This window comes from Pleurodeles waltl, unplaced genomic scaffold (assembly GCF_031143425.1).
Source record: "Pleurodeles waltl isolate 20211129_DDA unplaced genomic scaffold, aPleWal1.hap1.20221129 scaffold_65, whole genome shotgun sequence".
Classification (NCBI taxonomy): Eukaryota; Metazoa; Chordata; class Amphibia; order Caudata; family Salamandridae; genus Pleurodeles; species Pleurodeles waltl.
Window position 1 is genome coordinate 2,177,722 of NW_027150363.1, and position 21,554 is coordinate 2,199,275.

General features: G+C 47.2%; 1 protein-coding gene across 2 annotated transcripts; it reads left to right on the forward strand.

Moving 5' to 3' along the window:
• Positions 1–1,292: 1,292 nt before the first annotated feature.
• LOC138278830 (avidin-related protein 4/5-like) lies at positions 1,293–21,181 on the forward strand. 2 transcript variants are annotated; one of them, XM_069219340.1, is made up of 4 exons: positions 1,306–1,410; positions 9,009–9,192; positions 10,685–10,805; positions 20,915–21,181. In XM_069219340.1, exons 1-4 carry the CDS (start codon positions 1,315–1,317, stop codon positions 21,036–21,038), a joined length of 525 nt encoding a protein of 174 aa, XP_069075441.1. In that variant the 5' UTR covers positions 1,306–1,314; the 3' UTR covers positions 21,039–21,181. The 2 variants fall into 2 exon arrangements, 1 of the variants encoding a protein (XP_069075441.1); XR_011200867.1 differs by lacking the exons at positions 9,009–9,192; positions 10,685–10,805; positions 20,915–21,181 and adding an exon at positions 5,126–5,171 and having other exon boundaries at positions 1,293–1,410.
• Positions 21,182–21,554: the final 373 nt, after the last annotated feature.

Sequence of the window (21,554 nt, forward strand, 5' to 3'; positions counted from 1 at the left end):
CGCAGCGCCTGCCTTGCAATAGAAAATTAGACTCATCGCCTACCGGATCGACACAGCACCTGTGCCTTATGCCAGCCCATCAAGGATTTTCCACGCATTGTCCCTGGATGTCAAAATATCTCCCCATCGCAGTGAGGAACCAAGACTTCACACCGAAAAGCGACGGAAGCCCCTTGCAATGTGGAAAGAAACAACGCATCGTCTGTGCTGCGTCGGAAAATTCAACGTACACCTTATTTTTCCACGCATCTCTTCCTCTGCGGTCTCCATGCGTTGTTATTTTTTACCCATACCAAGTACTGAGTATAACAAAGAGACAACTGTTTATTTCTAAGGATTAAGGCTCTCTTAAACCTTTTAAAAGTGATATTTCAACTTGTGCTTATTGGATGTTTGTCATTTTGACCTTAGTTTGTTGAGAGAAATATTATCTATTTTCCTAAGCCTGAGTGGTGTATTTTTCTTGTGTTTTTACTGTGTCACTGTATGATTGATTGCACAAATACTTTACACATTGCCTTTTAAGTTAAGCCTGACTGCTCAGTGCCAAACTACCAGAGGGTGGCCACAGGATAATTTGGATTGTGTGTGACTTTCCGTGTCTAGGATTGCGTTCCCTACTTGGACAAGGGTGGATACCTCTGCCAACTAGTGACCATATCTCTAACATGCTGCAAGAGCAATAACCAATTATCATACTTCCTACTGCTCTTCCACAGAACTTCACACTGTGGTCAGAAAGAAGACAGAATCCCATGAAAAAAGAGGAAAAAATAAGTCTAATTTTAAGCATCTGGGGAGATAATCTTGTCCACCCTACTTCTATACAACAAATGTGCCTTGTGCAAGGTTCTTCTCAGTGTGCGTATGATGCTCTGCCAAGTAGGCACTGCACTACACGGTATCCACATGGGTCACGCCAAAGAATAATGATTCCAAGTTTCATTGCTCATGTGTGGGGCAGGGTGGAGCAGTGATGATTCATCAGTGTGTAAGTTTCTGTGTTAATGAAGCGCGCGTGTGTAAAGTGGGACAGCCGCGTTTTATACACTATTATGCTGTCACCACCACGATAAGAGCTCATTATTTGGAGGTGGTCAGTCTCATCCTCTTAAACCATGATTTCGAAGAAAAACACCATGTTGAGGATACATCCTCCGCCCTGATATGATGAAACATTCCTTGGGTGTGGATCATCTGGTTTTAACAACATGTCGCAACAGGTTATTACTCATATTTTTATAGGGAGTCGACATGTTTTGGTAGCGCATGTCACATGCAGAGGTATATAAGAAAGTTGCACAGTGCATATGAATGTTCTTCTTTGACAGCACCATGGCTCTCCGCTGCCTTTCCGGGATCATTGCACTGGTACTCCTAGTGGCTATCGCTGATTCTGCCCATGGACTGGTAAGATACATTGAAATTATATTAAATTTGTAATCCTTCCTAGGAGCCTGTAGGGTGACAAGCCTCAGACCCTAATTTTAAGATTGGCGGTAAATGCCGCCTATCACCGCGGCGACGGCCACCAAAAGACTGTTGCCGCGGCTAACATCCATCCGCCAAATTATGACCACAGCCGGAGTTCCGCCATAAGAAGGGCGGAAATCCGGCTGTGGCCATACTGGCGGATGGTGTTAAGGTGGCGCTGCTACCAACAGCTGCGCCATACCAGTAGACTGCCACCAGCCGTATTATGACAAATAATACGGCCTGGCAGTGTTCTGCTGGCGAGCTCTACTGGCTGTAGCAGCGCCCCGTCCTGTTCCCTGACAGAAGACCCCCTGGATGCAGGAAAGTTGGGTTTCCAACAGGGGAGGGGGGTGGAGGGCGTTGTGTGTGTGTGTATGGGGTTGTGTGCATGAATATGTGTGTGTGTGCGTGAATGCGACTGTGTGTGTAGTGTTGTTTGCGTGGGTGTGTGCATGTGTGAGAATGCATGTATGAATGGAAATGTGAATGCACGTCTGTGTGTCAGTGTGAATGTGTGTACGGATTTGTGCAAGAATGAATAGATGCATGTGTGAATGAATGCGTGTATGCCTGTGTGAGTGAGTGTGAGTATGCGTGGAGCGTGTCTGCGAGTGTGCATGAATGGGGGGGGGGGATTGGAAGAGGGGAGCGTGGATGGAGGTGGGTTGGGGGGCAGCTGGGGAGTGTTTGGGGGGGTGGGTGATCCTCCTACCAGTGACAGGGAAAGGAATTCCCTGTCACTTGTAGGGCCTACTGCTATGGTTTTTGTGGCGTTGCGAATGCCATAGCGGTAGGCAGGGTCAAAATGCTGCTGGTGGTACAATAGCGGCCGCCGGGCTGGGGATTGTTATCTCCAGCCCGGCAGCTGTTATTGCATTGGAGGTTGGAATGGTATATTGGCGGGTTGGTTGTCATAATGTGACGGTACTACCGCCACATTATCACCGACCACCGGGGTCATAATGACCTCCTTAGTGTAAATGCTCATCTCTGATTACTGCAGGAAATCTCTCTGCTAGCTACGCAAAGTCTATGTAGGCAAGGGATTGTGGGCATGGGAAGATAAAGGGACCTGTCTAAGGTCAAACAGTGCAGGCAGGGATATCAGCTTAGCACGGGACCACGCAGACACTTTTGGCAATTTTAACCAAAAACTCCATGTTATTTGCTGCCCATGAACCTTGGACCACACTCTGCATCGGTGCCTTCCAGGTTCACTGCTTGGTCCTGACTCTGTAACTTTATATCGCCAATATTCTTCCAGTGTTCTTTCTCCTCCAGCTGTAAAGTCCTCTCTGTAAAGTATTGTCTTAGTTGCTTAGTTCTCCCTGTTCTCTCCAACTACAGACACACTAGTGGCAAGCCCTGTCACTTCCTGCAGCCTCCTGGCTGCCAGTGCCTGTATGGAGGAAATGCTGCCACAAAGGTGTGAGTAGCAGAGATAGACCATAACAAAGATGTGTCTAGCTGCGATAGACCATAACAAAGGTTAGTACAGCTGTGATAGACCATAACAAAGGTTAGTACAGCTGAGACAGACCATAACAAAGATGTGTCTAGCTGCGACAGACCATAACAAAGGTGAGTCTTACTGAGATAAACGATAGCAAAGATGTGACCAGCGGACACAGACCATAACAAAGATGTGTCTAGCTGTGATAGACAATAACAAAGATGTATTTAGCTGTGATAGACAATAACAAAGATGTGTCCAACTGAGACAGACCATAACAAAGGTTAGTACAGCTGAGACAGACCATAAGAAAAGATGTGTCTAACTGCGATAAACCATAACAAAGGTTAGTACAGCTGAGAGAGACCATAACAAAGATGTGTATAGCGGAAATAAACCATAACAAAGGTTAGTACAGCTGAGACAGACCATAACAAAGATGTGTATAGCGGAGATAAACCATAACAAAGGTTAGTACAGCTGAGGCATACCATAACAAAGATGTGTCTGGCTGAAATAGACTTTTAGGCGTGTTGTGATGTCTGTGAACTCTGCCTGCTGGTATGACAATAACGTCATGCATTTCCTTGTGTCTGTGAGCAATGCAGGGTACAAGTCGGGAGTACACGTGAGTAGACGGCGTCTACCCAATATTTTCACAGGGTATCCCCCAGTCTACCCTGCCATGAGGTTGAGGCGCACAGAATCATGTTAAACTTGTCCAGGTGTAATTTTCAGGCCCTGGGACACATTCGGCAGTGCCTGCTTTCCTTCAAGCAGCAGCGTGCAGGGTGAAGTTGGGAGGGCCTTATGAGATTCCAGCTGGACCCATAACAAAGGCCGAAGTTAAGGGCAAACCTTTAGAGTATCCTGATTGGGGGCTATGAGGCTAGAGGGGCTCACACCTAAATGCAAGTGCAATGGAGGGATGGAGAGAAATTAAGGCTCACAGCTTGCCGTCACTTTGCAGGTGCTTAAGAGAGGCTGCTGTGACTCTGTATATGAGACATAAGCAAGCACTGTAAGGAGGTCTGACGTGTTGGTCTCTCTCAATATTTACACAAATAATAATTTAAATATCACGATTTGATCTTATTTCTTTTAAAGATCTATTGTGTTGATCATCCTAATGCAGGATGTCAGAGCGCTTCACATCACACGTACATATTATGCGATGACAATAAATCATGTGTGTAAATCATAGCACAGGATGTGTTACGTAAGACACTGAGGGTTACAAGGTGTAGTAGCCACATGTCCTTCACAGCTCTCTGTGCTCAATAGAAGGATCACAATTTATGAACTGCGAGTAACAAAAGGATCTCTGTGTTAAAAGCAGTAACCCACTTACCTGGCTACATACAATGCACATGTGTTACATGATGTGCTTTGCAGAAGACACTCTAACCCTCTCTGCTACTTTAATTCAACACTAGGACTGTGCGCTGCAGAGATCCCTGCAGCAAATGTGTAACCTCCAGAGCTATCCTACCGTTATCAGTACTGGCTGAGATCTAGTTGGAACACAAAGGTCTCTGCAGCGGGTGCCTTAACTCCATCAGATATTTTAAAATACAGACTTTGCAACCAATTAAGCAGAACAGATTTACTGCCACATTTCTCGTTCTTGAAAATTTCTTTGTGGCAGGGTTTAAAAAAATACATTTTCTAAGTTGAGGCCCAGATTTTGAGTCAGGGTTGTGACAACCCCAATGCAAAATATCATTAGTTAAATATTGTAATGTGGTCACATGTACTCACGATAGACCTGCTAAACGTGTGTGCGGTGTTAAGATCTGATGCCACTTCTTGGGATGTCACTTCCTGTGAGGTCATGGATGGTGATGCCACTTCCTGTGATTCCACGTGTGATGTCATATGCTGTCACGTGCCATGATGACACTTGCATAATGTCCAGCTTGGTTAGTGGCCCCACTTCTATTTTAGGACATGTGCCTTGAGCTGTGCCGGTTGGTATGACAATAACGTCATGAATTTCCTGATGTTTGTGACCTCTGCCTGTTGGTATGCCCATGATGTCATTCGTACCCTGCTTTTTGGTGGACTAGCCTGTTGATAGAGTCATGCCCCTGTTGGAGGGTCGAGGTGTGAAGATGTGACTGTGATTGATGCTCTCTGGTGCCCTCTGCACCTCTTGTGGTCTGTAGTGACCTCGCATTCCCCTCTCCCCTCAAGTGCAGCCTTGGGGGGTCCTGGAGGAGTGAACATGGCACCCTGCTGTGTGGTGGACTAGCCTGTTGATAGAGCCATGCCCCTGTTGGAGGGTCGAGGTGTGAAGATGTGACTGTGATTGGCTGGTGCTCTCTGGTGCCCTCTGCACCTCTTGTGGTCTGTAGTGACCTCACACTCGCCTCTCCCCTCCAGTGCAGCCTCGGGGGGGGGGCCGTCCTGGAGGAGTGAACATGGCACCCTGCTGTGTGGTGGTCTAGCCTGTTGATACAGTCATGCTCCTGTTGGGGGGTGTAGGAGGCTGGACTGGCTTGTAGTGAGTACCAAGGGGTACTTGCACCTTGCACCAGGCCCAGTTATCCCTTATTAGTGTATAGGGTGTCTAGCAGCTTAGGCTGATAGATAATGGTAGCTTAGCAGAGCAGCTTAGGCTGAACAAGGAGACGTGTGAAGCTACTACAGTACCACTTAGTGTCATATGCACAATATCATAAGAAAACACAATACACAGTTATACTAAAAATAAAGGTACTTTATTTTTATGACAATATGCCAAAGTATCTTAGAGTGTACCCTCAGTGAGAGGATAGGAAATATACACAAGATATATATACACAATAGCAAAAATATGCAGTATAGTCTTAGAAAACAGTGCAAACAATGTATAGTTACAATAGGATGCAATGGGGAAACATAGGGATAGGGGCAACACAAACCATATACTCCAAAAGTGGAATGCGAACCACGAATGGACCCCAAACCTATGTGACCTTGGAGAGGGTCGCTGGGACTATTAGAAAATAGTGAGAGTTAGAAAAATAACCCTCCCCAAGACCCTGAAAAGTGAGTGCAAAGTGCACTAAAGTTCCCCTAAGGACAAAGTAGTCGTGTTAGAGGAATAATGCAGGAAAGACACAAACCAGCAATGCAACAACTGTGGATTTCCAATCTAGGGTACCTGTGGAACAAGGGGACCAAGTCCAAAAGTCACAAGCAAGTCGGAGATGGGCAGATGCCCAGGAAATGCCAGCTGCGGGTGCAAAGAAGCTTCTACTGGACAGAAGAAGCTGAGGTTTCTGCAGGAACGAAAAGGGCTAGAGACTTCCCCTTTGGTGGACGTTTCCATCTTGCCTTGAAGAGTCGTGCAGAAGTGTTTTCCCGCCGAAAGGACGCCAACAAGCCTTGCTAGGCGCAAATCGTGTGTTTGGCGTTTTTGGACGCTGCTGGGGCCCAGGAGGGACCAGGAGGTCGCAAATTGGACCTGAAGAGAGAGGGGACGTCGAGCAAGACAAAGAGCCCTCACTGAAGCAGGTAGCACCCGGAGAAGTGCCAGAAACAGGCACTACGAGGATGCGTGAAATGGTGCTCGCAGAAGTTGCACAAAAGAGTCCCACGTCGCCGGAGACCAACTTAGAAAGTCGTGCAATGCAGGTTAGAGTGCCGTGGACCCAGGCTTGGCTGTGCACAAAGGATTTCCGCCGGAAGTGCACAGGGGCCGCAGTAGCTGCAAAGTCACGGTTCCCAGCAATGCAGCCCAGCGAGGTGAGGCAAGGACTTATCTCCACCAAACTTGGACTGAAGAGTCACTGGACTGTGGGGGTCACTTGGACAGAGTCGCTGGATCCGAGGGACCTCGCTCGTCGGGCTGAGAGGAGACCCAAGGGACCGGTAATGCAGCTTTTTGGTGCCTGCGGTTGCAGGGGGAAGATTCCGTCGACCCACGGGAGATTTCTTCGGAGCTTCTGGTGCAGAGAGGAGGCAGACTACCCCCACAGCATGCACAAGCAGGAAAACAGTCGAGAAGGCGGCAGGATCAGCGTTACAGAGTTGCAGTAGTCGTCTTTGCTACTATGTTGCAGGTTTGCAGGCTTCCAGCGCGGTCAGCAGTCGATTCCTTGGCAGAAGGTGAAGAGAGAGATGCAGAGGAACTCGGATGAGCTCTTGCATTCGTTATCTGAAGTTTCCCCAGAGACAGAGACCCTAAATAGCCAGAAAAGAGGGTTTGGCTACTTAGGAGAGAGGATAGGCTACTAACACCTGAAGGAGCCTATCAGCAGGAGTCTCTGACGTCACCTGGTGGCACTGGCCACTCAGAGCAGTCCAGTGTGCCAGCAGCACCTCTGTTTCCAAGATGGCAGAGGTCTGGAGCACACTGGAGGAGCTCTGGACACCTCCCAGGGGAGGTGCAGGTCAGGGGAGTGGTCACTCCCCTTTCCTTTGTCCAGTTTCGCGCCAGAGCAGGGGCTAAGGGGTCCCTGAACCGGTGTAGACTTGCTAATGCAGAATTGGGCACATCTGTGCCCAAGAAAGCATTTCCAGAGGCTGGGGGAGGCTACTCCCCCCCTGCCTTCACACCATTTTCCAAAGGGAGAGGGTGTCACACCCTCTCTCAGAGGAAGTTCTTTGTTCTGCCATCCTGGGCCAGGCCTGACTGGACCCCAGGAGGGCAGATGCCTGTCTGAGGGGTTGGCAGCAGCAGCAGCTGCAGTGAAACCCCAGGAAGGGCAGTTTGGCAGTACCAGGGTCTGTGCTACAGACCACTGGGATCATGAGATTGTGCCAACTATGCCAGGATGGCATAGAGGGGGCAATTCCATGATCATAGACATGTTACATGGCCATATTCGGAGTTACCATTGTGAAGCTACATATAGGTAGTGACCTATATGTAGTGCACGCGTGTAATGGTGTCCCCGCACTCACAAAGTTCAGGGAATTGGCTCTGAACAATGTGGGGGCACCTTGGCTAGTGCCAGGGTGCCCTCACACTAAGTAACTTTGCACCTAACCTTTACCAGGTAAAGGTTAGACATATAGGTGACTTATAAGTTACTTAAGTGCAGTGTAAAATGGCTGTGAAATAACGTGGACGTTATTTCACTCAGGCTGCAGTGGCAGGCCTGTGTAAGAATTGTCAGAGCTCCCTATGGGTGGCAAAAGAAATGCTGCAGCCCATAGGGATCTCCTGGAACCCCAATACCCTGGGTACCTCAGTACCATATACTAGGGAATTATAAGGGTGTTCCAGTAAGCCAATGTAAATTGGTAAAAATGGTCACTAGCCTGTCAGTGACAATTTGGAAGTAATGAGAGAGCATAACCACTGAGGTTCTGGTTAGCAGAGCCTCAGTGAGACAGTTAGGCACCACACAGGGAACATATACATGCACACCTATGAGCACTGGGGCCCTGTGTGACAGGGTCCCAGTGACACATACATATAGGCCACAAACTTATGAGCACTGGTGTCCTGACCAGCAGGATCCCAGTGACACATAACAAACATACTGAAAACATAGTGTTTTCACTATGAGCACTGAGGCCTGGCTATCAGGATCCCAGTGAGACAGTGAAAACAGTGACAAACACCCTGACATACACTCACAAACAGGCCAAAAGTGGGGGTAACAAGGCTAGAAAGAGGCTACTTTCTCACAGGGGTTCGAGGTGTGAAGATGTGACTGTGATTGGCTGGTGCTCTCTTCACCTCTTGTGGTCTGTGGTGACCTCACACTCGCCTCTCTCCTCCAGGGCAGCCTTGGGAGGTCCTGGAGGAGTGAACATGGCACCCTGCTGTGTGGTGGACTAGCCTGTTGATAGAGTCATGCTCCTGTTGGAGGGTCGAGGTGTGAAGATGTGACTGATGCTCTCTGGTGCCCTCTGCACCTCTTGTGGTCTGTAGTGACCTCACACTCGCCTCACCCCTCCTGTGCAGCCTTGGGGGGTCCTGGAGGAGTGAACATGGCACCCTGCTGTGTGGTGGACTAGCCTGGTGATAGAGTCATGCCCCTGTTGGAGGGTCGAGGTGTGAAGATGTGACTGTGATTGGCTGGTGCTCTCTGCACCTCTTGTGGTCTGTAGTGACCTCACACTCTCCTCTCCCCTCCAGTGCAGCCTCGGGGGGTCCTGGAGGAGTGAACATGGCACCCTGATGACCATGCGCCTTGGGGTCAACGGGATCATCACCGGCACCTACCAGTCATCCAGCAAAGCCCCGACGTCTGTGCTGATTGGATACCAGCAGCAGGGCGACAACCCAACCTTCGGAGTGACAGTCAAGAACAGCGCTGCACGTGAGTACTGCGCGGCGCTATGTCTTCTCGGCGCTGTGGGAGGCGCACGCCCCTCCTGCGCCCCCTTCTCCCTGTTTCTAACCCCTCCCCGCCTACCTTACACCCCTTTCCTCTTCTTGGGATGTTTTGTACTGTTGCTCTGACATCAGCATCTCATGGGGAGTGGATAGGGAGGGGGGTGGGGGGGGCAGGTACAGGTAACGTCTACTGACGTCAGCATCTCATGGGGGTGGATGGGGAGGGGGGGCAGGTACAGGTCACTTCTGCTGACATCAGCATCTCTTGGAAGGTACAAGAGGGGGCAGGTACAGGTCACTTCTGCAAACATCAGCATCACATGGGGAGTGGATGGGGGAGGGGGACAGACACAGGTCGCTTTTGCTGACATCAGTATCTCATGGGGAGTGGATGGGGAGGGGGCAGGTACAGGTCACTTCTGCTGACATCAGCATCTCATGGGGGTGGATGTGGAGGGGCAGGTACAGGTCACGTCTACTGACGTCAGCATCTCATGGGGAGTGGATAGGGAGGGGGGGCAGGTACAGGTCACTTCTGCTGACGTCAGCATCTCATGAGGGTGGATGGGGAGGGGGCAGGTACAGGTCACTTCTGCTGACATCAGCATCTCATGGGGAGTGGATGGGGAGGGGGGGCAGGTACAGGTCACTTCTGCTGACATCAGCATCTCATGGGGAGTGGATAGGGAGGGGGGGCAGGTACAGGTCACATCTACTGACGTCAGCATCTCATGGGGAGTGGATGGGGAGGGGGGGCAGGTACAGGTCATTTCTGCTGACATCAGCATCTCATGGGGGTGGATGGGGAGGGGGGGAGGCACCGGTCACTTCTGCTGACGTCAGCATCTCATGAGGGTGGATGGGGAGGGGGGCAGGTACAGGTCACTTCTGCTGACGTCAGCATCTCATGAGGGTGGATGGGGAGGGGGCAGGTACAGGTCACCTCTACTGACGTCAGCATCTCATGAGGGTGGATGGGGAGGGGGGCAGGTACAGGTCATGTCTACTGACGTCAGCATCTCATGGAGGTGGATGTGGAGGGGCAGGTACAGGTCACGTCTACTGACGTCACAATGTGACTGCACGCACCTTTAGAGCTGTAGTCAATATAATAATGTCTGTAAGTGATGGACCCGAGCTACAGGCCGAGCCTAGAGGCAGGTAAGGTAGAGAGACATTCCTCCCCGCAGCGCCTGTACACAAGGACCCCGTGGAGCCTTAACACAAGGGAAGACAAATCGATATTCATTTACTGGGTGATTTACGTAAAGTCAGACCAGGAAACCTGGATAAATCCCGGCTTCTCCGCTCAAAATATCTGATCTTAGGCAAATATTCTATTTCACCAAAGCTTTCTTTTCTCCATTATGGCATATGAAATCAGGTTCAGATATGTGAGATCGGACTAGCAGTTGTACACAACTATCACTTTATTAAACCCTTTTCTCACCGTGCCTTGCTCCCCTCTCTTGCAGCCACCATCACCATGCTGGCAGGGCAGTGCTACACAAAGCCTGATGGAGAACCAACCCTGAGAACCACCTGGATCCTGAGAGAGCCAATGGGAAACCTGACAGAGGACTGGAAGAGCTCACGGTGAGGGGGGGGCACTGATGTGTGGGTGGGAGAGCTACCCATTTGGTGGAGCCGATCTCTCTACTCTGTATCATAACCAGGCTCGAGTCCCGGCGCCGGCTCAACATCCTGTGATTCTGGGAAAATCACTTAATCTGCCCACGAAGAATGAATGTGTCCTTGTGTTACGTAACTGGTGCTCATGTAAAGCGCTTCAATGCCTTCGGACGAGTTAGCACTATAGAAAACTGCAAAAAAAATATGGATGAGGTGTCCCTGAGTCATGCATGCATTAGGGTCTCTGTACTGTTCACTTCTGGCTTCGAAGCACTTTGATCCATAGCTCTGTACTTGCCCCTTTGCAGGTTACTGACAGCACTAACTGTGGTTTGTCTGGGTAGCTCTATGTGACTCTTTCCGGTCAGGGTTGGTGCCAAAATTGTGACGCTAACCCTGAACAGTTCCTAGGGGTGCTTTGAAAACTGTTATGTGCCCCCTTTTAACGCCTGCTCTGAGCAGGCTTTAAAAATGCCAAAAACAATGATGCAAAGAAATCTTGTAGATTTCTTTGCCCCTTTTTTCAGCCCCCCCTAACGGGGGAACGCCCCCAGTGCATACATTATGTTTGGTGCAGGCATAATGTGGCACCAGGGGTTACAAAGTGGTGCAATGCATGTATTGCGTGACTTTGTAAATCTGGCGCAGCGTTTTTGCCATAATTTCGTCACATTAGTGCCAAAAAAATTATGCTAATGTGGGGATATTATGGCACAGGGGGCTCTTGAATCTGACCCATGTTTCATCATAACCCGCATTGCATCACATATCTTCATATTTTCAACATACACTTCATCAGTGGTTGAAGCGCATTAAAAAAGTATGGGATCCTTGATGCTGTGTGCAAAGGGGCGTGGTTAGTGGGGGTGGGGTCAAAGGCGTGGCTAAAAAACAAACATTATGTAACTTTTCTCAGTCTTTCACCTTCAGGTAACTACGTACAAAATATGGCACAGGTTAAATGAGAAATAAATTCAAGTTCTGTTAATCAGTGGGAAATGCGCTCTGTACACCACAAATCCTGTTAGTTAATGCTCCGCAGAGGTCAGTGTGTAACCAGAGAGCCACTGAACTGACTCCTGGGTGGTGCAGCGGAGAACAGTGACTTGTGTATGTCTAGTGCCATGAGGCCCCAGCCAGTGACAGAAGGCACTGAATATGTAAATCATTATTTTAAACTTGGATTACTCACAGTTTTAGATATATTGCTACTAAATGTAAAAAAACATTGAACATAAAGTGGTTCCAAAATCTACATTTTGGTAACAGTCAGACTGTACATAGTACATTTTTTATAACTGTCCATTAAAAACCACACTTCACATCTGAGCTGGTAACTCCCTTGCAATACCACTCAAAAAGAATACATCTGTGTCGTCAGGAAGCTTCAAGTGGCTCCATCATTTAAAGCCAATTCTGGCTTCCAGGCACCCTTTACATTTACAGATTAACCAGTAGTGCACATTTCTGTCAGGCAGCCGTCCACTGGCAGGAAGGCTTGTTTAGCCGTCTGCCCCCCCTCGGTTTCACAGACTCCCTGTCTTACATTTCAGCCCAACCATGTCAACTCTCAGACTTAACCATTCTGGAACGGTGCTCTTTCCACAAAAGTAGGGGAACCATTTCTCTTAAATTAAAAAGTATGGGCTTGTCGTGCCCATCTGATCCCTCCCACTTCGACCACTGCACTTCATTTAGAATTATCTGCATAAAGAAACGTCTTTATTAGAAAACCCTGTTATGCGTACAATAAATAGCAGTAAAGAGCACACACGATGAAGATGAAGTGCAAAACAGGATCTCTGCGTCCGTTTCATGAGGAGCGTTAAATACCACTGGGGTATGTGGGTCCCTCGCTTCACCATCCCTCGAACGTTAAGCAGAACCATCTAAACCTCCTTCTGCCTCAGTACTAATGACACCCTCAGCAACAAAACCTGCACCTTGAAGACACAGTGGCACAAACAACACAATGGATGTCCAGGTAGAGGCGTTACTTATGCCAAGACAAGGTGCGTTACCTTCAGGACACTTATCTTGTAGACACAACTCACAAAATAGAAGGTCCCACCACCATCCGCTCCAGAGATACAACCCAAGTGTACAGCTAGGGCCATAGAATGTTTGCCACAAGTCCAATAATTGTGGAAATACTTTGAAGATTAACAGTAAGTGATGAGAAATAAAAGTATTTGGTGTGGACCAGGTGGCCTCCCCACAGATTTACTGCAGAGAAGACCCTGCTGCCTCTGACCAAGAAGTGGAAACTGACCTGAACATTTTCTGAAACTAGGTGGTCACTTGAAGTGTAACCTTGTGGGATCGCTTGCCAAACCCTTAGAAACGCCTGACCCTTCTGCACGTCTGATAGGTTTATAACAAATGTTTTTGCTGTTCTGGGAGAAGACTGGAGTCGATGATGAACCTCAATCAATCGGTCAATCATACTTTATAAAGCACACTACTCACCGCAAGGGTCTCAAGGCGCTATGCGGCTTTGGTCCTCTGTGCTTCAGTCGAGGAGCCAGGTCTTAAGGTCCTTCCTGAATTGAGGTACCAATGGTGACTGCCTGAGATGAAGAGGAAAGGTGTTCCAGCTCTTTGCCGCCGGGTAGGCGAAGGGTCTTCCTCCAGCTGAGGTCTACCGTATACGGGGTACGGTGGCTAGTGCCTGTTGAGCGGAGCAGAGAGGCCTGGCAGGGGAGTAGAAGGTGATGTGCTGGTTGAGGTAGGTAGGTCCTAGGTTGCATACAGCCTTGTAACAGGAGTTTGAAGTAGATCATTTTCTCGACAGAGAGCCAGTGGAAGTATCTCAGGTGTTCGGTGATCTGTTTGCGGCGGGGGATGTTCAGGATGAGTCTGACGGAGGTGCTCTGGATGTGCTGTAACCTCGCCGAACATAGGAATTTTGAGACTTTGTTGAGACTCATTTGTGTTTTAGAAAAAGAACAATCAGAGATGAGCTAATTTTCAAGATAAGGGAAGGTATGAATTCCCTGTAAATGCTAGAATGCTTCTGGTGGTGCCAATACCTTAGTGAATACCTGAGAAGTCGATATACTATATGGCAAATATTTGAATTGATAGTGTTAATTCCCTACAATAAAATTCGGGTAATGTTGACTGTTCCGGTGTTTTAAAAAAAAAACATGATGGGTGGAATGTTTGAATTAATCTCAAGCACTGACAATCGCTTGGGCCACAATTCAATTTGCTGTTTTTCACTCACCATTTCACCTCAGTATTAACCCAGTCATCTGCAAATCAGTCTTGACGCAGTATGAACTGCCAGGCTAAGTTCTTCCTGAAATGGAATACAATCAACTTAGGACCGGTTTTGATCTGATCAAGGGCTCATCACCTGGGTATGATTCCAGTGGCAGAGAGAGCACAAGTCCCACATCTGGGCTCATCGCCTAGGTATGATTCCAGTGGCACAGTGAGCACAAGACCCACATCTGGGCTCATCGCCTAGGTATGATTCCAGTGGCACAGTGAGCACAAGACCCACATCTGGGCTCATCGCCTGGGTATGATTCCAGTGGCACAGTGAGCACAAGACCCACATCTGGGCTCATCGCCTAGGTATGATTCCAGTGGCACAGTGAGCACAAGACCCACATCTGGGCTCATCGCCTGGGTATGATTCCAGTGGCACAGTGAGCACAAGACCCACATCTGGGCTCATCGCCTCGGTATGATTCCAGTGGCACAGTGAGCACAAGACCCACATCTGGGCTCATCACCTGGATATGATTTCAGTGGCAGAGTGAGCACAAGACCCCCATCTGGGCATACCTGCCAAACATAGGGCACCATATGCAATAACAACAAAGTGGCAAATAGAATGCTTGAATTAATCTCAGCCACTCACAATTGATCAGGGTGCATCCTAATCCATTGTTTTCGCTTCCATACCACCTCAGTTTGGACTCAGTCATATGCAAATCAGTCTTGAACCTGCGGCTCATGGGGACAGTCCAGCCCTAACGGCCAGACCAGGTTCTCCCTTGACAGGAACACCAGAACCAGGGACCAGTTTCACCCTTATTAGGGTTCTTCAGTACACTTAGAGAAGTCTGCAGATGTAAGTGCCTTCTCAGTGCCAGGTCTTAGTCTCACCTGACTGGAGGGGTGGGACGTTCATGTAATTCTAGGGGTCTGCAGATGTAAGTGCTGTCTCAGTGTCACATCGTGATCTCACCTGACTACAGGGGTGAGACATTCGTGTAAGTCTAGAGAAGGCTTCAGATGTAAGTGCTGTCTCAGTGCTAGATCCTCGTCTCCCCTGATGGAGTGGAGAGACATTCAGGTGAGTCTAGATTGGGCAGCAGGTGTGAGTGCAGTCTCAATGCTAGATGCTGGTCTCACCCAACTGCAGGGGAGAGACATTGATGTAAGTCTAGAGGGGCTTCTCATCAATTTGTTGCCCTTCAGAGTGGCCTGTGTTTGTAGCAGAAAAGTACACAGATTTCCTTGCCTTCTGGGCAGGGAAGGTTATGCCATTTTGTTTGTGCTATTTTAATCTGCTCTTTTTGGGACTTCAATTTATCACTATACCGTGGGTCACAATGGACCTAAGACCTGGAATGCCATCAGAGGACATTACCACCTCTTGTAAAACCGAAGCACAGCGTCACAGCTCATCTCTCTCCTCCAAAGACCAACAGATTCCACTAAATATGGTGGTCAGGCTTCCTGGTCATGGCTCAGTTGAAAGGCCAAGACAACCATTGCGTGTCATCTATCGAGATCACGCAATGAGAGGTTAGTCAATAATTTTAGGATCAGACTCGAAAACTATGATGTGGGTTGACTTCTTGAAACATAGCTGGTAATTGTTGGCTGCCAGTTTCACATATCTTTGTGCTCAGTATTCCAGACTGGAGCCAGACCAACTGAGCCTGAGGGACATCTGCACCTTGATTACTTCTGAAGGGACTTGTCTCAGTACGCTGGACCAGGATAACAGGCGCTGCTCCTGCTGTCCTGGATCCAGGATGTGGAGGTGGTGTGGTGGGGGGCTGGGGAGGGGATTCAGAAACTAGACAGTGCTCTTCATTGTGTCTAGGAGGTGTCAGAAGGCCTACCCAGGGAGTCATCAGCCAAGACTCATGGTGATGGAGACAGACAGGGACATCTTAAGGGTTTGGTGGGCCCAGAACAACTTTGAATATATGATCCAGTGTCACCTCTTTCATGTGTTCTTTGGCCACAGGCACACTATTCCACATGCTAAATATGTTTATATCGAATACTCAGGGATAGTGAAATGCTTTCAAGATTTAACACAGAAGCAGCTCACTAATCTTACTGCAAATAATCCCTGTGACCCCCTCCCATTCTCTTATGTGCCGACCTTCTTTGGTCTAAAAGAGGGGTTGCATGAAACATAAACACAACAGGCCAGATCTACAAGAAAGTGTGCAGTCCCCACCCGCCTAATGACACCGCGGTTGGCTCGTTTCCACAACAGCGTTATTGTAGCGCTTTGCTGGATTACTATTACTGCTACTACTGCTACCTCTACTACTACTACTACTGCTGCTACTACTACTGCTAGTACTATTGCTATTTCTACCTCTTCTACTATTTCTACTACCACTACTCTTGGTATTACTGCTACTATCACTACTACCTCAACTACCACTACTACTATTACTACTGCTACTATTACTACCTCTACTACTAATACTATCACCTTTACTACTACTGCTATTTCTACCTCTACTACTTGTAATACCACTACCATAACTATTACTGCTACTGCTTCTACTACTACTATTACAGCCATTGCTACTACTACTACTACCTCTGCTACCACTACTACTATTACTACTGCAGCTAATACTACTGCAACTATTACTAATACCTCTACTGCTACCACTCCTATTAATGCCACTATTACTACTGCTGCTACTACTGCTGCTACTACTGCTGCTACTACTATTTGTATTACTGCTGCTACTACTAGTTCTACTGCTAGTACTACTACTATTTCTACTGCTACAACTATTCATACTACCACTACTCTTGGTATCACTGCTACTATTACTACTATTACTACCTCTACTACTACTAATACTACTATGACCTTTACTACTACTACTACCTCTACCTCAACTATTACTTTTAATACCAGTACTGTAATGATTACTGCTACTGCTGCTACTACTACTACAGTATTACTGCCACTGCTACCACTACTGGTAATGCTACTACTATTACTACTGCTGCTATGACTAATGCTACTATTACTACTACCTTCACTACTATCGCTCCTACTACTACTACTACTACTATTACTGCTATTATTGCTACAGCTCCTACTACTGCTCCTACTACCTCTACTACTATTTGTATTACTGCTGCTCCTACTGATGCTGCTACTACTGCTACTAATACTACAACTCCTGCCTCTACTACCACTACTAATACTAATGATTCTACTACTTCTACCTCTACTATTTCCACTACTACTATTACTACTAATGCTGCAGCTGCTACTGCTGCTAATACTACTGCTACTAATATCTTTACTACTACTACTAATACTACTGCCACTACTACTGCTAGTACTAGTGCTATTTGTTCCTCTACCACTACTTCTACTACAACTACTGTTACTGCAACTATTACTCCTACTACCTCTACTACAGCTACTATTACTACTGCTGCTAATACTGCTACTACTACTCCTACCTCTACTACTACTGCTACTACTGCTATTACAACTACTGCTACAGGAGAGAACTAAAGAGTGGATCCGAGGGTCCTATTTTTGTACCTGTTGCCAATGCTTGCACACCTGCCCTGGCCTCAGTCTGTGTGCAATCATAACAGGCTAGAGTGAGGGTCTTTAAAGTGCAAATGTAACAGGTGACAGCTCAGCCCCTCTGATCAAGTCAAGATGGCCCATCCTGCCAACACCCAACGTCTCTATTGTATGGCAGTTTGGGAGGAATACACAAAGGCCATCTGCCAACTACAGCTAGTCACGTGACTCAGAAAACAGGCTGCAGGCACCAAAGGGTTAGTTCATACAAAAACAAATGTCTAAAAGTGGCATTTTCATAACTGTCACTCAAAATCTGAGTTCATTATTAAAAGGAATTTTAAATTATAAATGTTCAGACACCAAACATGAGATTCTTACCTGCTCTCAAACATACCTTAACACGAATTAAATGTAACATGGTGACCCAATGCTATCCCATGGGAGAGGAAGCCCTTGCAATAGTGAAAAACAAAGTTCAAAGTTTTTCACTACCAGGAGATGTAAGACTTCAGAATACATGTACAACTTTTTAAAATACAATACAACCTGCCCTATGGGTTGTTGAGGGCCTACCTTAGAGATGACTTACATGTATTAAAAAGGAAGGCTTAGGCCTGGCTAAGGGTTTATTTTGCCAGGTCTAAATGTCCCTTTAAAACTACACAGACGAGCTGCAATGACAGGCCTTGGACATGTCTTTAAAAGCTAATCAAGTGGGTGGCACAAAACGTGTTGCAGGCCTACTAGTAGCATTTCATTTGCAGGCCCTGAGTACCCGTAGTACCACTTTACAAGGGACTTATAAGTAAATTAAATGTGCCAATTAGGTGTTAGCCAATTTTACAATTTTTAAAGGAGAGAGTGCAAGCACTTTAGCCCTAGCTAGACGTGTGTTAAAGCCACCAAACATTGAAGTTAGCACCACAGGAGGGTTAAAGGCAAAAGGGTATGGGATGACCCTGCAGAGAGGGTCAAATCCAACAGGAAGTAAAGAGGAATCGTAGGGCTTCACTTAGTTTCTGTTCTGTTTCCACAACCCTCTAAGGCCCCAGGTCTCAGGGAGTCATGGGGTTACCATGACAACTACATTAATACTTTTCTAAGGGAATGTTTGGGGATTTCAATGAATAAATCAAAGTTCCTGGTTTGTTTTGACATCTTGCAAAGCCTTATTTGGCTCTGTAGTGTCACGGCATTCTGGCACACCCATTGACTTGGTGTTCTCTTGTCATGTCTGGAACTAAAACTTGGATCAGGGTTGCAATGCGACTAAGGATCTCACTGAGGAGCTAGAAAAATAATGTTATGTAGAGTAATTCCAACACGATGCATTTTCACAGTTTAAGGATGCATTTAGTGATATGAAGCCTCATGGTACTTCATATATCATCAGCCAGTTGAAAAATCAAAGCCATTCCAGGGTGGCCCCTTTCACGGTCATTGCCTTATCTGGAAGGATTTCAATCAATTTAAAATATCGGAAATTGAATGATTTCATATTTTAATACATCACCTTCTCAAATTAAACACCCTAAACATATGTCAAAGAATGCTAGCTGAAAAATGGTACAACACAGCCTGTGGATCTGTGGTACTTTTGGGAAAAGAAGTGATGACTCTGTATTGTGTATAGTGAAACGGATAGTTTACATGTATCTACCTACTGAGGGCTGATTTTATACAAATCCTTAACCTATCCACTCAATGGTATCATTTCATCATTACCCCCTCCCCTCAGCGCCTTGAGACCCTCACCGGTGAGTAGTGCGCTTTACAAATACTCTGATTGATTGATTAATTATATTAGAGAACCTTCCTCAGGACAGAAGACAGAGAATGCATGTGAAATGTGTCACCTGTGATCTTAAACAGGGAGGAGAGTAGTTTATCAAAACTTCCAATTAGATGTCTTTCTCAAGGGGTTCCCAGCTAGTACAGTCAACCCACGTTTCATTTTGTTGGGTCAGCAGAGTCATGGGGTTTATATTACGTTAAGGGGGAAACTGATGACAAAGTTACATCAGGTGACTACACTCTACAGGGAACTAGTGTGTACAAGATGCAAGGGCACTGTGAAGTGTGCCAGTAAGCAATACCCTCTTTTGTAGTTAACATACTCTCTGCATGTGTGCTTGTCTGCATGTGTGCTCTCTGCAAGTGTGCTTTCTGCATGTGTGCTCTCTGCATGTGTGCTTGTTTACATGTGTGCTCGCTCCATGTGTGCTCTCTGCATATGTGCTTGTCTGCATGTGTGCTCTCTGCATATGTGCTCTCTGAATGTGTGCTTGTCTGCATGTGTGCTCTCTGCATGTGTGCTCTCTGAATGTGTCCTTGTCTGCATGTGTGCTCTCTGCATGTCTTCCCTCTGAATGTGTGCTTGTCTGCATGTGTGCTCTCTGCATGTGTGCTCTCTGCATGTGTGCTTTCTGCATATGTGCTCTCTGCATGTGTGCTTGTCTGCATGTGTGCTCGCTGCATGTGTGCGTGTCTGCATGTGTGCTTGTCTGCATGTGTGATTGTCTACATGTGTTCTCTTTGCATGTGTGCTCGCTACATGTGGGCTCGCTGCATGTGTGCCCGTTGCATATATGCTTGTCTGCATGTATGACTGTCTACATGTGTGCTCTTTGCATGTGTGCTTGTTGCATGTGTGCTTGTCTGCATGTGTGATTGTCTACATGTGTTCTCTTTGCATGTGTACTCTCTGCATTTGTAATCTCTACATGTGTGCTTGTTGCATGTGTGCTTGTCTGCATGTGTGATTGTCTACATGTGTGCTCTCTGCATGTGTGCTTGCTGCATGTGTGCTCTTTGCATGTGTGCTCTTTGCATGTGTGCTTGTTGCATGTGTGCTTGTCTGCATGTGTGATTGTCTACATGTGTCCTCTTTGCATGTCAGCTTGCTGCATGTGTGCTCTTTGCATGTGTCCTCTATGCATGTGTGCTTGTCTGCATGTGTGATTGTTTACATGTGCGCTCTCCGCATGTGTGCTCGCTGCATGTGTGCTCGTTGTGTGTGTGCTTGCTGCATGTGTGCTCGCTGCATGTGTGCTCGCTGCATGTGTGCTCTTGGCATGTGTGCTCGCCGCATGCGTGCTTGCTGCATGTGAGATTGTTTACATGTGTGCTCTCTGCATGTGTGCTCGCTGCATGTGTGCTCGCTGCATGTGTGCTTTGTTTGATTCCTTTTCTATCTTCTGTTTTCAATACTGAGAACAATATGCCAGCATTACCTCCCTTGGTTTTCTACCATTCATGACATCTTCCTAACATATTTGTTATTCCTTTAACACAGGTTTGGGACCGCCAGTTTCTCAACGAATGATAATGTAAATGGTGAAGCGGCTGGACAGTGGACGGGGGCCCAGAGTCAGATACACCGCACCCCGAAACCAACTGAAGGCAAAGTGAAGAGCTAGTGGTGGGAGCAAAGCCTGCTTCTGACACTCTGAGAAGGCCACATCCAGGGATGCGGTGCTCAGCAGCCTCTCTTCCACCCTTAATGGCTTCTTCAAATGTATTGTTCATTTTAAATATTGTTAATAAAACAGTTGTGAAGGTGCTCGGTGTGTATTTGACTTTGTAACCATGTGTGTAGAGGTGAACACCTCCAGGATAAGGACATTAATATTCTCTTTCAAATGTGCATTATTTCAGCCTACACCACACATGCAATGCCCTGGTTAAGAGCAAATTATATGACATTGATTGCACTAGGTGGGCCTATTAATACCTCCTTCTTCTTTCTGTCACCTGTTACTTCTCTTCATATGTAGCTTCCATTGTCCTCTCCACATCTCATGCCTTCTTCTCATGATGTATCCTTAATGATATACCTCACCCTACCCGTGGCCAGTGCACACTCCTGGGATTGAGGTTGTCTTTAGGTGCTCTCTCTGCACATGACAGATGAGCAGAGTCAGGTGTGAACATAC

What these genes read in the sequence shown, in the direction of transcription:
- LOC138278830 (XM_069219340.1), top strand. Translation starts at nt 1,315, where the DNA reads ATGTTCTTCTTTGACAGCACCATGGCTCTCCGCTGCCTTTCCGGGATC. An exon ending in CTGATTCTGCCCATGGACTG is followed by an intron (nt 1,411 to 9,008) that starts GTAAGATACATT and finishes TCTCCCCTCCAG; the next exon opens with TGCAGCCTCGGGGGGTCCTG. An exon ending in GAGGACTGGAAGAGCTCACG is followed by an intron (nt 10,806 to 20,914) that starts GTGAGGGGGGGG and finishes CCTTTAACACAG; the next exon opens with GTTTGGGACCGCCAGTTTCT.